Below are 14,978 nucleotides of genomic sequence, written 5' to 3' on the forward strand. Positions count from 1 at the left end.
GAAAGCCTGATAAGCTTGGAATATAGGGGATAGATTTGGATAGTGGGGATAAACCTGGACAAAATGCATGCTATCACCAAAAATAATGTTTGGTGGAGAGCTAGCTCTTGATTGGATTCCAAGATATTTTATATGCCCCATGCTAAAACAGGAATTAAATGTCAAGCATTATTTGAGGTGAAATTTGCAATACAAAGATGTGTAGATTTTGGACTCAAATTGGGGCGCGTAAGGACAAGTTTGTAAATACTTTTCAGATGGGGTGAATGGACCGTAAGTCAGTAGAGAAAAGAATAAGGGTATTCTTGTAGTAAAGAATAGGTTAAGCAAGAAAGTAGAAAATATACTCCTAGGGGTAATAAGACAGACCAGTCAGTCTGAATTCAGGGATATGGGTTGGGAAGTAATATGAGATATGTTAGGAGCAGATTAGGAGTCCAGGTTAAAGAATTTAGTTTCTATTCCTATGAATACTGTATAAGCTATTTAATACTTCTGAATGAAGGTTTGCTGTTGCTACTATTACCAATTCTTTATCTTAATGTGCTTATCTCTCTAGCTAAGTTAGCTCCTGGATGTTATCCTCATTATCTAGCACAAGGCTTTGTAGTTTGATAAATTTTTAGGAAACAAGGTTTTTAGGAAGACTAAACAGACATGGATTGAAAAGGAGAAAGACTAGGATGAGAAAAGCCAATTTGGAAAACTGCCTTATTTTCCCTGCATGAGGTAATATGGGCCTGGACTAGGCAAGTATAAAGGAAAAGGAAGCAATGGGTTCAAAAGAAGGACTAGGGAAAAAAAAAGAATGACTAGGAGTTGGTGATAGATGAGATATAGAGGAGTTGAAGATAAAGCTGAGGTTTTGAGATTACAGATATTAATAGAAATGGAGAAGGAGTGGATAGAATCAGTATTGGTGGGAGGAAGATGAGTTTGATTTTTAATTTACTGATTTCAAAGTAAGTAGCAGACAATTATAAACAGAAGACTAGAAATTAGGGTACCAATGTAGATTTGGGAGCTATCTATAATAATAAAAATGTAATATGCTAATTAGACTGGACGTCCTTCTGGACAAAGCCGGGGCTGCAAGGGAAGGCCAGGTCCCGGGTGCCTGCCAGCGGCCGGAGGGAAGCCCGGGTCCAGGTGCCAGAGGGAAGCCAGTGCTGGCAGCCGGGGGAAGGAAGGCCTACTCTTGCACAAATTTCGTGCATCAGGCCTCTAGTATATATATATATAAAGCCAAACAATGGAACAACCAGTTGCTATGATACGCACGTGGTGGCCAACCGGCCCCATCCAGGCCCCAATCACCCACCCCTAACCTTCCGCGGCCCCTCCCCACAGCCAGCCCCACCTGCGATTGACCCCCCTCATCCCCATTGGGGCAGGGCTGCTGACCAACCTCCTGCAGCCCCTCCCCTGCGCCAGCCCCGCCCCAATCGGCCCCCATTGGGGCAGGCCAGCTGGACCCCACCCGTACATGAATTCGTGCACCAGGCCTCTAGTGGGGTAATAAAATCATAGCATATTGGGGGTAGCAGGGACATACTCTAGTTCAATCTCCAGAGGCTCCAAGAGATTTTAACTTGTATAAGCCCTCATAGCTAAATATAGTACCAAGCCTAGGCCCCTGTTTTTCTGGCTTTATAATCCAGTGAAAACTATGACATGCATACGTTTAAAACAGATCAGAGGTGCCCTGACCAGTTTGGCTCAGTGGATAGAGCGTTGGCCTGCAGACTGTAGGGTCCCAGTTTCGATTCCCAGTCAGGGCACATGCCTGTGTTGTGGGTTCGATCCCCAGTAGGGGGTGTGCAGGAGGCAGCCAATCAGTGATTCTCTCTCATCATTGATGTTTCTAACTCCTTCTCTCTTCCTCTCTGAAATCAATAAAAAAATATATTTAAAACAACACAAAAAACAAAAACAAAAACAGATCAGAGGTATAAGGAGGAGCCTAGAGTTACATAGAAGAGAAAGTAGCAAAGAGAAATATTATTGTTGTTTGCCCTTGCTGTCCTTTGGGCCAAAGCTTACATTCACTTGGGGCTCCCTGAAAGGTATCTTATCCATTGCTACCCTAAAACTCTAGAGATTTTTTCTAGCTCTAGTATTGGCTGGCACCTTTGTTTTGGAAGCCCCTAGTGGAGATTGGAGACCTTGGTTTGCAGGGATCACAATGATCAGAGTTGCTAGATAAAATCATGACTATTCCATTTATTAAGATTGTACTGGAACATCAAGACATTTTTAAACCACCAATTCTTATATTTCTGATGAAGTATTTAAGTATGAATCATAAGGGAATTTTTTTTCCTTCTCTGAATTAGATTGTGGGACTCACTGAGAAGAATGTTTTAGTTGCCCAGGATACTGTTTCCTGTTTGGAACAGGGCAACAACTGTAGGACTGTAGCCTCCACAGCTATGAACTCCCAGTCATCCCGATCTCATGCCATCTTTACAATCTCCATAGAGCAAAGAAAGAAAAGTGACAAGTAAGTTACAATTTAAAGAGTCAAGATTTTTAATGTTAGTTCTACTGAAGTTGAATATTAGGTTGCTTCTTTAATTGATTTGACAAATATCTGACATCAATACTCTGAGCACTAGTAACCTTTGGGGCCATTTTGACTGACTTAAAGGAAAAGAAGAGCTGGCAATTCAACTTTGATACTCAGTTATCCTTAAGCTTGTGTATTATTCTCACTTGTGTCTTCCTGTCATTATCACAGGAGTAGCAGCTTTCGCTCCAAGCTGCATCTTGTAGACCTTGCTGGATCAGAAAGACAAAAGAAAACCAAGGCTGAAGGGGATCGTTTAAAAGAGGGTGAGAATAATTAAGGCCACAGTTGTAGATAAAAACTTCTAGTCCTGCTATTGGTATTGTTGGTGTTTTGACTGGATAGGTCACAATATAATAGTACCTACAATTCAAGCTTGAGGCTGATTTCAGAAATAGTTAAAAAATTGTTTCTTTCCCTTGCAGTCATTTTCTAATTTAAGTATGAGATTTGGATCTGGCCCTTGGTTTGATTTTATCTGGTCCAGGCAATTTTTTGTTATTGTTATGTTTTGTTTTATCCCCAACTACTTATTAAAATCAATATCCTCAACTATTTACTGTTCTTCCCAGATGTTGTCACATAAACTTTATCAGCTTGGCTTCATTTAAGTTGTTGGATATACATGGTGAAACTTCTAAGGCTAGGACAACCATAGTGTTTGCTGTTAGAAACCTTCATCTAGCATGGTAATCTGCATGCTGTGCGAATAGTCTTTTAATCGATTATTAATCTACCTAACGAAAATTAACCAGCTCCTATTTCTCAGTTTTGTGCTTAAGGATCTCATAAAAGATTTCACCAAATGCCTTGCTAAATATGTCTACCATATTTCTCATAGCCACCGACTTAGTAACAATACAAAAAAGAAATAAGGATTAGCTTAAACTGACTTCTTAGTGAATTCAAGTTGGCTTCTAGTGCTCATTCTTCTGTTTCTATGTTACTGCAAGTAATCCATTTATAAACTAGAATATGTATCAAATATACTGGTCTGTAATTTATGGAATTAACTTTTACCTCTTTTTTGTTAATGTTGAAATTATATCTGCCCAATGTTCTTGAACATCTTTTCTTCGTGATTTCTCAAAGGTCTTTGATATAGCTTCAGCACTCTCATTTGAATTACTCTTAGTTTCCTTGGCAAGAATTCATCTGGTCCAAGATGTTTGAACTTTCATTAAAGTAGTTGAGGTATCACTACCTCTTTACTCATATTGGGCTTCATTTCCCCCGGAACTGAGAAGGCAGAAGCAAAAGTAATAATTAAGGTATTTTACCTCTTTGTCATTTATCAGTATTACTAGAGGCCTGGTATACGAATTCTTGCACAGGTGGGATCCCTCTGGGTGGCCTGAAGAGATCGGGCCCCAGCTCTCGCCCCCAGCCTCACAGCCCCCAGCGCCACCTGGCACCCCGCCTTGGCCTGGCGCCACACCCTCACCTGCTCCACCATCCCTCCTGTGGGGCAATCAATTGGGGCCGGGCCCCCCACCCAGCTCCCTCAGCACCTGGGAGCCAGGTGGTGACCCTGCCCCCCGCCACTGCTGCTGGTCACCATCTACAGGTCAATCGGCGGGGCGATTGGGCCCCCGCTCACACCTGCCTTGGCCTGGCGCCACCTGCTCACCTGCTCCACCATCCCACCACAGTCCCACTCTGGTTGGGGCCCGTCTGGGCCAGCAGCGCCTCCACTGCCACCCATTGCCAGTGCCACATCGCCGATGCCTGCCATGTTCTGCACCACCCACTGGTGGTCAGCATATGTCATAGTGAGGGGTCAAACTCCCGGTCTCGCAGTCAAACGACCGCCTGAGGGAACATATGCACATTAGGCTTTTATTATATAGGATACTGCTGGCACAGTGCAGAGACCTATTTCTTCCTCATTCAATTTTTTGTTCTAAATGTATTCAAAAGTGCCCTTTTTGTTCTATGTTTGCACTTTGCAATTTAACCCTTTTATTTAAAGGTTCTTGTGCCCCCTTTATCTTTTTTTCAGGTGTACAGTTCTGAGTTATTTTTTAATTGTTTTATTGAGATATAATTCACATAACATAAAATTCACCTATTTAAACTGTACACTTTAGTGGATTTTAGCATATTCACAGTGTTGTGCAGCCACCACCATAATCTAATTTTAGAATATTTTCTTTATTTCCAAAAAGAAACTCAATACCCATAAGCAGTCACTCCCCATTCCTCCACCTTCTCTAGTCCTAGGCAACCACTAAACTATATTTCATCCTATCTAATAAAAGAGTAATATGCAAATTAACCATCACCCCGGCACATCCACAAGCCACGCCCACAAGCCAATGAGGAGCAAGGATGCAAATTAACCCAACCAAGATGGCTGCGGCCACAGTGAGAGCAGAAGGGAGGCTTGGGTTTCCCCGGCGATAGAGGAAGCCAAGCTTTCGGCACATCCTGGCCGGCCCAGGCCTCCCATTAAGGCTACAAAGTTTCAATTTTAGAAGATAAATAAATCCCAACAAAAATGGCATCAGCCAAGGAGCTTGAGAGAGCAGGAGGCTAGGGTTGCCCCCAGCGAAGGAGGAAGCGAAGCTTCTGCAGCCCTGGCCTGCTTTGGCCTCCGCTTAAGGCTACAAAGTTTTTATTTATTTATTTATTTATATAACTTTTTTTTCTTTTTTTTATTGTTTAAAGTATTACATATATTAGTACATATATCACCTTTTTTGCCCCCCATTGAACTTCCTCCAGCCTCCCCTAACCCCTGTTGCATGCCCTCATTCCACACCCCCCCCCAGTGTCTTGTGTCCATTGTGGTGCTTAAATGCATGCATACAAGTCCTTTGGTTGATCTCTTTCCCCCCCTCCCCAACACTCCCCAGCCTTCCCGCTGTAATTTGACAGTCTGTTGGGTGCTTTACTGCCTCTGTATCTATCTTTTTTTTCATCAGGTTATAATATACTTTATTTTCCATAAATAAGTGAGATCATGTGGTATTTTTCTTTCATTGTCTGGCTTATTTCACTTAACATAATGCTCTCCAGGTCCATCCATGCTGCTGCAAATGGTAAGAATTCCTTCTTTTTTATAGCAGTGCAGTATTCCGTTGTGTAGATGTACCATAGTTTTCTAATCCACTCATCTGCTGATGGGCATTTAGGCTGTTTCCAAACCTTAGCTATGGTGCATTGTGCTGCTATGAACATACGGGTGCATATATCCTTTCTGATTGGTGTTTCTAGTTTCTTAGGATATATTCCTAGAAGTGGGATTACTGTGTCAAATGGGAGTTCCATTTTTAGTTTTTTGAGAAAACTCCATACTGTTCTCCACATTGGCTGCATCAGTCTGCATTCCTACCAGCAGTGCACTAGGGTTCCTTTTTCTCCACATCCTTGCAAGCACTTGTCGTTTGTTGATTTGTTGATGATTGCCATTCTGACAGGTGTGAGATGGTACCACATTGTCGTTTTGATTTGCATCTCTCAGATAATTAGTGACGTTGAGCATGTTTTCATGTGTCTCTTGGCCTTCCTTCTGTCTTCTTTTGAAAAGATTCTATTTAGGTCCATTGCCCACTTTTTTATTGGATCATTTATCTTCCTTTTATTAAGTTATATAAGTTGCCTGTATATGTTGGAAATTAAACCTTTATCAGTGATAACATTTGCAAATATGTTCTCCCATACAGCGGGCTTTCTTGTTGTTTTGTTGATGGTTTCTTTTGCTGTGAAAAAGCTTTTTATTTTGATGTAGTCCCATTTGTTTATTTTCTCTTTAGTTTCCATTGCCCTAGGACAGTGGTCTGCAAACTGCAGCTCGCTAGCCACATGCAGCTCTTTGGACCCTTGAGTGTGGCTCGTCCATAAAATATCTGTGCATTTTAAACGTACAGTGCAATTGAAACTTCATGGCCCATGCGCAGAAGTCGGTTTTTGGCTCTCAAAAGAAATTTCAATTGTTGTACTGATGATATTTGGTTCTGTTGACTAATGAGTTTGCCGACCACTGCCCTAGGAGCAGTATCGGTGAAGAAATTGCTTCGGCATTTGTCTGAGATTTCTCTGCCTGTGGATTCCTCTAGTATTTTTATGGTTTCCTGTCTTATGTTTAAGTCCTGTATCCATTTTGAGTTTATTTTTGTGTATGGTGTAAGATGGTGGTCTAGTTTCATTTTTTGCATGTATCTATCCCATTTTCCCAACACCATTTAATGAACAGACTGTCTTGACTCCATTGTATGTTCATGCCTCCTTTGTCAAATATTAATTGAGCATAGTGGTTTGAGTCGATATCTGGGTTCTCTATTCTGTTCCATTGATCTATATGTCTGTTCTTGTGCCAGTACCAGACTGTTTTGAGTACAGTGGCTTTGTAATACAGCTTAAAATCTGGTATTGAGATCCCATCTACTTTGTTCTTCTTTCTCAGGATTGCTGTGGCTATTCGGGGTCTTTCTTTATTCCAGATGAATTTTTGGAGAGTTATTTCTAGGTCTGTGAAATATGCCGTTGGTATTTTGATGGGGAGTGCATTGAATCTAAAGATTGTTTTGGGTAGTATGGATATTTTAATGATGTTGATTCTACCAATCCATGAACATGGTATGTTCTTCCATCTGTTTACGTCTTCCTCTATCTCTTTTTTCATTGTCCTGTAGTTTTCCGCGTATAGGTCTTTTACCTCCTTTGTTAAGTTTATTCCTAGGTATCTTAATTTTCTTGGTGCGATGGTAAATGGGATTGCTTTTTTAGTCTCTCTTTCTGTAAGTTCACTATTGGTGTATAGAAAGGCCATAGATTTCTTGGCATTAATTTTGTATCCTGCTACATTGCGGAATTCATTTATTAAGTCTAATAGTTTTTTGATGGAGTCTTTCGGGTTTTTTTATGTACAATATCATGTCATCTGCAAATAAGGACAGCTTTACTTCTTCTTTTCCAATTTGGAAGCCTTTTATTTCTTCTTCTTGTCTAATTGCAATGGCTAATACTTCCAGTACTATGTCGAACAGGAGTGGTGAGAGTGGGCATCCCTGTCTTGTTCCTGTTCTTAGGGGAAATGTTTTTAGTTTTTATCCATTGAGTATGATGTTTGCTGTGGGTTTATCATATATAGCTTTTATTATGTTGAGGTATGAGCCTTCTATTCCCACCTTGTTGAGAGTTTTTATCAAAAATGGGTGTTGGATTTTGTCAAATGCTTTTTCTGCATCAATTTATATGACTGTGTGATTTTTATCTCTCTATTTGTTTATGTGACAGTATTTTATTCTGTAATCCTATCTAATTAATTTTCAAAATTTGGTTTTGTTTGTAACCACATTAATAAATGCTTTCTTAGGTTTTCATTGTCAGTTGTGCTTCTTGGATATTCTAGGTGGATATTAACATTTTTAAATAAACACTTTGGCTCACTGTTTTCCAACATTTATACCTTCTGTTTTTAATTTTTAAAAAATATATTTTTATTGATTTCAGAAAGTAGGGGAGAGGGAGAGAGATAGAAACATCAATGATGAAAGAGAATCATTGATTGGCTGCCTCCTGCATGTCCCCTACTGGTGATCAAGCCCACAACTCGGGTATGTGCCCTGATGGGAATCGAATCGTGTCCTCCTGGTTCATAGGTTGCTGCTCAACCCCTGAGCCACACCATCCAGGCTTATCTTCTTTTATTATAAAGTTGAGTAATACCAGTGATAGTAGCAATTATTTTTTTTCCTCCTCTAACTGAAATGTTGTGTTTCATCTTTAACTCTCTATTGTACATTTCTGGCTGATATTCTTTATCAAGTTAAGGAAGTGACCTTTCATTTCTTGTTTCCTAAGAATTAGATATTTTTAAAATAAGGAATGAGTGCTCAGTTTTATCATTGATTGAAAATTAATTATCATGTACTTTTTCTTTTTCTGACCTGTTTATAGAAGGAATTGTAAAAATGCAACATCATTGAATCCCCTCTGATTGACCAGGATATGTTATTATTTGTGTATATTCCTGGGTTTCATATACTACTTTTCAGTTTAGGATATTTGTATATCTGTTCCTATGAAAGAGTGACCTATAACATTTTTGCATGTTTGCTCTCCTTTTTCTGATTTAAAGGTTTAAAGGTTTTACCAACTGTATAAAATGAGTTGGGAAGCTTTCATTTTTTTCTATGCTCTAGTACAGTTTATTTAACACTAGAGGCCTGGTGCATGAATTTGTGCATGGTTGGTGTCCCTTGAGGTGGCCTGTGGAGATCGCATCCCAGGCTTGCAGGCCCAGCTCACGCCCCCAGCCTTGTAGCCTCCCAGCCCCACATGGCACCCTGCCTTGGCCTGGCGTTGCCCCCTAACCTGCTTCACCATCCCGCCTTTTGGATGATCGATTGGGGCTGAGCCCCCTGCCACTGCCACTGGTTGCTGTCTATGGAGCGATTGTGCCCCTGCTCGCACTAACCTTGGCTTTTTGCCTCCCGCTTACCAGCTCGACCACCCCGCCGCAATCCAACTCTCATCGGGGCCTGCAGTGCCTCCACTGCCACCTACTGCCAGCACCATGTCTTATGCCCGCCATGTTCTGTGCCTCCCCCTGGTGGTCAGCATGCGTCATAGAGAGCGGTCGAACTCCCAGTTGAGGGGATAATTTGCATATTAGGCTTTTATTATGTAGGATGGGAATTATCTCTAAAGGTTTCTTGAAGATTTGTTTTTTTTTATCTTGAGCCAATTTTGTTCATTTATATTTTCTTATAAAATTATTCATTTTGTCTAGATTGTCAAACTTATTGTTATATTATATATTGATTTACTTTATATTTTTCATGTCTACATTTTTCATAAATTATGTCTCTAACTTCATTTGATTATATGTTATTTTTCTATCATGTTTGACAGATTTATTGATTAACTCAACTTTTTTCCCCATTTTTTTTTTACTCTCAATTAATGATTTCCTTCTAGGTAGCTTTATTTTGGTTTGTTCTAGTCTTCTCATTTTCTGAGTTTGAAAGCCTAGTTCTCTTCTTTTTTCTTTTTAAAAGCTTTTCAAGTATTTCAAAAGAGGTCAGGATGGAATAATGAATCCCCCCATGTACCTGTCATGCAGTTTCAACAATGACTAATTTTGACCAAATAGTCTTGCTGCATTTGTATTCTCCCTCTGATATTATTTTGAACCAAATCTCAGACATGTTTATTTCAGTTTGTACCTGAAAAAAAGACCTATCCTATATAATAAAGAGGCAATATGCAAATTGACCATCACTCCATCACAAACATGGCTGCACTCACAGCTGAGGCCAAGTTCCCATAAAGAGCCTTAACGAGCAATCAGCAGGGACCAGAGGCTATGCCCTCCCCCACCCCCATGGGGCTCGTCAGGGGACCTCAGGCTGCGTCCCCCACCTGGCAGGGCTTGACAGGGGACCTCAAGATGCGCTTCCCGTCCTGGTGCTGGGCTAGGGTACCTCAGGCTGCTCCCCCCGCCTCAGCGCCAGGCCAAGGGACCTCAGGCTACACCCCCCACCAGGTGGGGCTTGACAGGGTACTTCAGGCCATGCTCCCCACCCATCAGGGCTTGACAGGGGACAACAGGCTGCGACCCCCCACCCGGCAGGGCTTGACAGGGGACCTCAAGGTGCGCTTCCCGTCCTGGTGCTGGGCTAGGGGACCTCAGGCCACGCCCCCCACCCCAGCACCGGGCCAGGGTACCTGAGGCTGCGCCCCCCTGTCTGGCTGGGCTTGACAGGGGACCTCAGGCTGTGCTCCCCACCCAGCGGGGCTTGACGGGGGACCTCAAGGTGCACCCCCAGTGCTGTTTTGGGGGAACTCAGGCCGCGCCCCTGCCCAGCGGGGCTTGACGGGGGACCTGAGGCTGTGCCCCCCTCCACCCCCACCCCCCCCCCCCCCGCCTGGCAGGGCTTGACGGGGTACCTCAGGCCATGTCCCGCACCCAGCGGGGCTTGACAGGGGATCTCAGGCTGTGTCCCCCACCTGGTGGGGCTTGAAGGAGGACCTCAAGGCACGCCCCCGCCCCGGTCTGGACTGGGGAACCTCAGGCCACGCCCCCCGTCCTGGCGCCGGGCCAGGGGACCAGAGGCTATGCCCCCTGCCTGGCAGGGATTGACAAGGGTGGGACTGGCTGGGTCTGGATCTAGCCCAATGGGGCCGCGGTCCGGCCGGGTCTGGGTCTCAACGCGATTTTGAGGTGCATGTGGGTGGGCGGGGACTTGACTCTGGGTCCCATAGTGAGCCCCAGACTCTGACAGGAGGAAGGTTTTCATATACATTTTACTAGTTTTCTTTCATCTCTGACACTTCTGTTATAGAGAAAGGGCAAATAGCAATATTAAATTATTTCCTCTAACTAATCTCCTTTTAATGTTCACGAATTTCGTGCACTGGGTCACTAGTTTTAAATAAATAATCACCTAAAATTAATAATAGCCGAAAACGGTTTGGCTCAGTGGATAGAGCGTCAGCCTGCAGACTCAAGGGTCCCAGGTTCGATTCTAGTCAAGGGCATATACCTTGGTTGCGGGCACATCCCCGGTGGGGGGTGTGCAAGAGGCAGCTGATCGATGTTTCTCTCTCATCGATGTTTCTAACTCTCTATCCCTCTCTCTTCCTCTCTGTAAAAAATCAATAAAATATATTAAATAAATAAATAAATAAAATTAATAATAATGCCTTAATATCATCAAATGTCTAGTCAGTGTTCACATTTCCATTAGTCTTAGGATTTTATTTATCTGGATCAGGATCCAAACAAAGTCCATACATTGTTATTAATTGACTAGAGGCCTGATGCACGAAATTCATGCAAGAGTAGGCCTTCCTTCCCCCGGCTGCTGGCACCAGCTTCCCTCTGGCACCCAGAATTCAGGCTTCCCTCACAGTCCCGGCTTCGTCCAGAAGGTTGTTGGGTCTAATTAGCATATTACGCTTTTATTATTATAGATAGGTCTTCTATAGCTACCCCCTCCCATCTTTGCTTCAGAGCTTCAAAGTATTCATTTATAAGATAGGATTTGCATATATACTCCCCACAGAGATGTGAGGATTAAGTAAACTTATAGACACTGAGTGGACAGATTATTATGATCTCTGAACGCATAATGATCTGGCCACTCAGTGTGTGTGTGTGTGTGTGTGTGTGTGTGTGTGTGTGTGTGTGTGTATTAGAAGCCCAGTACATGAATTCGTGCATGGGTGGGGTCTGGCCAGGGGGAGGGGACATGGGTGGTTGGCCGGCCTGCCTGCTGGTCGAACTCCTGGTCAAGGGGACAATTTGCATATTAGCCTTTTGTTATAAAGGATATACACTGGCCAGATTATTATGCGTTCAGAGATCATAATAATCTGTCCACTCAGTGTATGTAAGACATATAACATAATTTCTGGTGTATAGTATCCTCTTTGTAATTCTGTCTTCTGTGTTTTTACTTGATCTGAGTGGTGGTTAATAAGGAATATGTGGACCTTACTGATATTTGTAGATAAATCCAGCTGAACTAAGACCCCCCAGAAGCTTGAGATGGTGGTTGTCAACATTTGAGGTAGACTCTGTGGGTGGAAGAGGCTTATAGGTGTGTGACAAAAACCTTTTTCTTAGCTAACACAGTATTACCAAAGCCAAGCTCTTCCCCACTGTTAGAGGGAATGATTTTATACCTTTTGAGAACTAGAAAAGTTGCTAGCCCCTCTAGAATATTTTCAGAGGGTGGATATGGCCCAACAGAATTGTGTTGCGTATTACTGGGGGTGAAAGAAGGGGGTGTATTCAAGTGTCAGATTTGTTTTGTGAGGCCAAAAGGTTTATGACAAATCACAGTTGAGTCTTAGATCAAGTGGAGCTGCCATTAGCTGAAGGGAAGCTAGTTAGAAAACCAGGCATAGGTATATAGGAAGCAGACAGCAGAGAGAAAGATAATGAGTTTGATTTTGGACATGTCAGATTTAGAATGAGTATTGGAAGAGTCCCTAAAGAAAAGGGAAATTCTGAGCTTGAGCTTAGAAGTAACATGTGGGCTGGAGATAAACATTTGGAATCTATGGGTGAGGTTTCCCAGGTGAGTTGTATAGAGAAAGACTAGATTATGAGTGAGACAACATTAACTATTAGTAAGGAGCACTGATACTTAAGGGTCAAGGGTAAAAGAGCCAACTAAAGTCAATGGAAGGTAGTGTCTAGAAAGAAGGGATCGTCACCTGTGTCAAATGCTTCAGAGTGGTTACATAAGATGAGGACTGAGAAGAGATTTGTCCATTGAGGTTTTGGGGATCTTTGCCACAGTGGTATAGGTTGAGTGGTAAGGAATCAGGGCAGGTTATATCAGGTTGAGGGGAGAATTTAACTACCATTATGAATGTGGTGTTTATCTTTTTTATTAAATTTCTTATTCTTGTATCCCTTAACAATGTGGTGGTATTTTGCCTGTTTCTAAACTTTTCATAAATAGTTTCATAAAATATGTGGGGGTTTTTTTGTCACTTTTTTTCCTGCTCAATGTTATGTTTGTGAGATTCATCCATCTTGATGCATATAGCTGTATTCTTTTTATTTTAAACTAGTCTTGGGTTTTCTTAGTATAAAATCATATCAGTAAAAAGAAAGTGATCTCTTTGCCAATATTTATTTCTACCATTTCTCATATTTTTTGTTTATTAGTAAGGAAAAGGATGTTGAAGGATACACCCTGGACTTGGGAAATTGCTTTCCTTGAGAGGTGGGGGAATAATCTAGTTTCTGATTTTAATTGGAATGGTTTTATTGTTGTAATATTTGGAATAATTGCTACTGATTTTAGTAAATGGTATTTAATTCTTATAGTTCCAAAAAGTCTTTTTTATGCTGTACTTTAATCTCCTTCAGTTATCTTTTTTAAGGCTCAAGTTGTCTGTTTCCTTCTCATTAAATGCCTATTTGAAATTTTCTGCTTCTCTCTCTCTTTGGCTTCTGGATCTATTTATGTGTATTGTTATTTTCCTTACTTTGCTCATCGGGGCTCAAGTCTAATGCTGGGTCCCTTAAGTCATAGCAGCTGTGTGTGTGGAAAAGGCACAGTGGTTTGTACCCATGAGACAGCACTGTAGGAGCATCATGTTGCCAGTCAGCTTGTCACACCCTTGGGAGACATCAAGAGGACGCCTCTCTGTACTCTTGTTCTCTGGTGCTATCCTTGTCTCAAGGTAGAGAGGACTCAACCCAACCCCTCAGTTTCTTCTCAGCATTTTCAGGTCCAGCGAAACCTGGCACACTCACATAGGCAATATCAACTGTTCTCTAGGATTCATAGAGTCCTGCAAGCCATGTTCCCATCCTTTCACTTTGGCTATACTACATCAGAGTCCTGATCCGTGGCCTGGAGTTCTCATCGGTACCAGAGAGAACTTACTCACAGATCTCAGATCTATCCTGTGAGCTCACTCTCAGCAACTACTTGGCTCAAGAACAGAGTAGATGGAACAGACTTGGTAATAAAGGGGATCTGGGCTATCTTTAACTTACAATCTTCCCAAAATCCATCTACATTTAAAAAATACACTACCAAATTCCCATAAAGGTATATTATTACTTATTTTTGTAAAGTTTTCTAACTTTTCTACTAAGTATTATTACCAATTTGATAAGTGAATAATGCTATCTTATTTTCTTTCTTGTAGGTATCAGTGAAGTTAAAAATACTTTTATATTTATAGACCATTATATTCTGTATTAACTCACCTATTCAAGGTATTTATCTCCCTTTACTCAGTGTGTTGGTGCTGCACATTTCGTGTTAAGTTTATCCCTATTTTTTGTTGTGACTTTGAATATAAAACATATTCAGCTCAATGCCAGGTAGATTATAAATAGATTACAGGTGGATAAGAGATTATTCTGAAGTATGATACAGAATACAGAAAAATGCCCAAATCATAATTTTCTACTCTGATGAATGTTCACAATGTGAATATACCTATATCACTAGCACCCACATAAAAAAAACATATTAAATCCCTGGCCAGTTTGGCTCAGTGGACAGAGCATCGGCCCACAGACTGAAGGGTTGCAGGTTAGATTCCAGTCAAGGGCATGTCCCTCGGTTGCAGGCTTGATTTGCACAGAGGCGAGTGCAGGAGACAACCAATTGGTGTGTCTCTCTCATCAATGTTTCTCTTTGTCTTTCCCCCTCCCTTCCACTATCTGAAAAAAGAAAAAACAATGGAAAAATATCCTTGGGTGAGGATTAACCAAAAGAACAAACATGTTACGAGCATTCCAGGAGTACCACTTGTGCCCACTTCAGTCTCAGTCTTCCCCAAAAGGTAACATTTGTGTCCGATTCCTCTTATTCAATGTAAGATCACTAGAGAAAAATAAAGAATGCTAGTTAAATTTGAATTTCAGATAAATGACAATCATTTGATAGGGAACATACTTATATTAAAAACTAGAGGC

General features: G+C 41.6%; 1 protein-coding gene across 1 annotated transcript in view; it reads left to right on the forward strand.

Annotated features, from left to right (window-relative positions):
* Nucleotides 1-14,978, forward strand: part of KIF4A (kinesin family member 4A) — a 204,012-nt gene that overhangs the window by 15,380 nt on the left and 173,654 nt on the right. The window contains exons 5-6 of the mRNA XM_008155964.3: nucleotides 2,337-2,503; nucleotides 2,741-2,835. Coding sequence (XP_008154186.2) covers nucleotides 2,337-2,503; nucleotides 2,741-2,835 — 262 coding nt within the window. The remainder of the gene's footprint in view (nucleotides 1-2,336; nucleotides 2,504-2,740; nucleotides 2,836-14,978) is intronic.

Source organism: Eptesicus fuscus, chromosome 1 (genome assembly GCF_027574615.1).
Source record: "Eptesicus fuscus isolate TK198812 chromosome 1, DD_ASM_mEF_20220401, whole genome shotgun sequence".
NCBI lineage: Eukaryota > Metazoa > Chordata > Mammalia > Chiroptera > Vespertilionidae > Eptesicus > Eptesicus fuscus.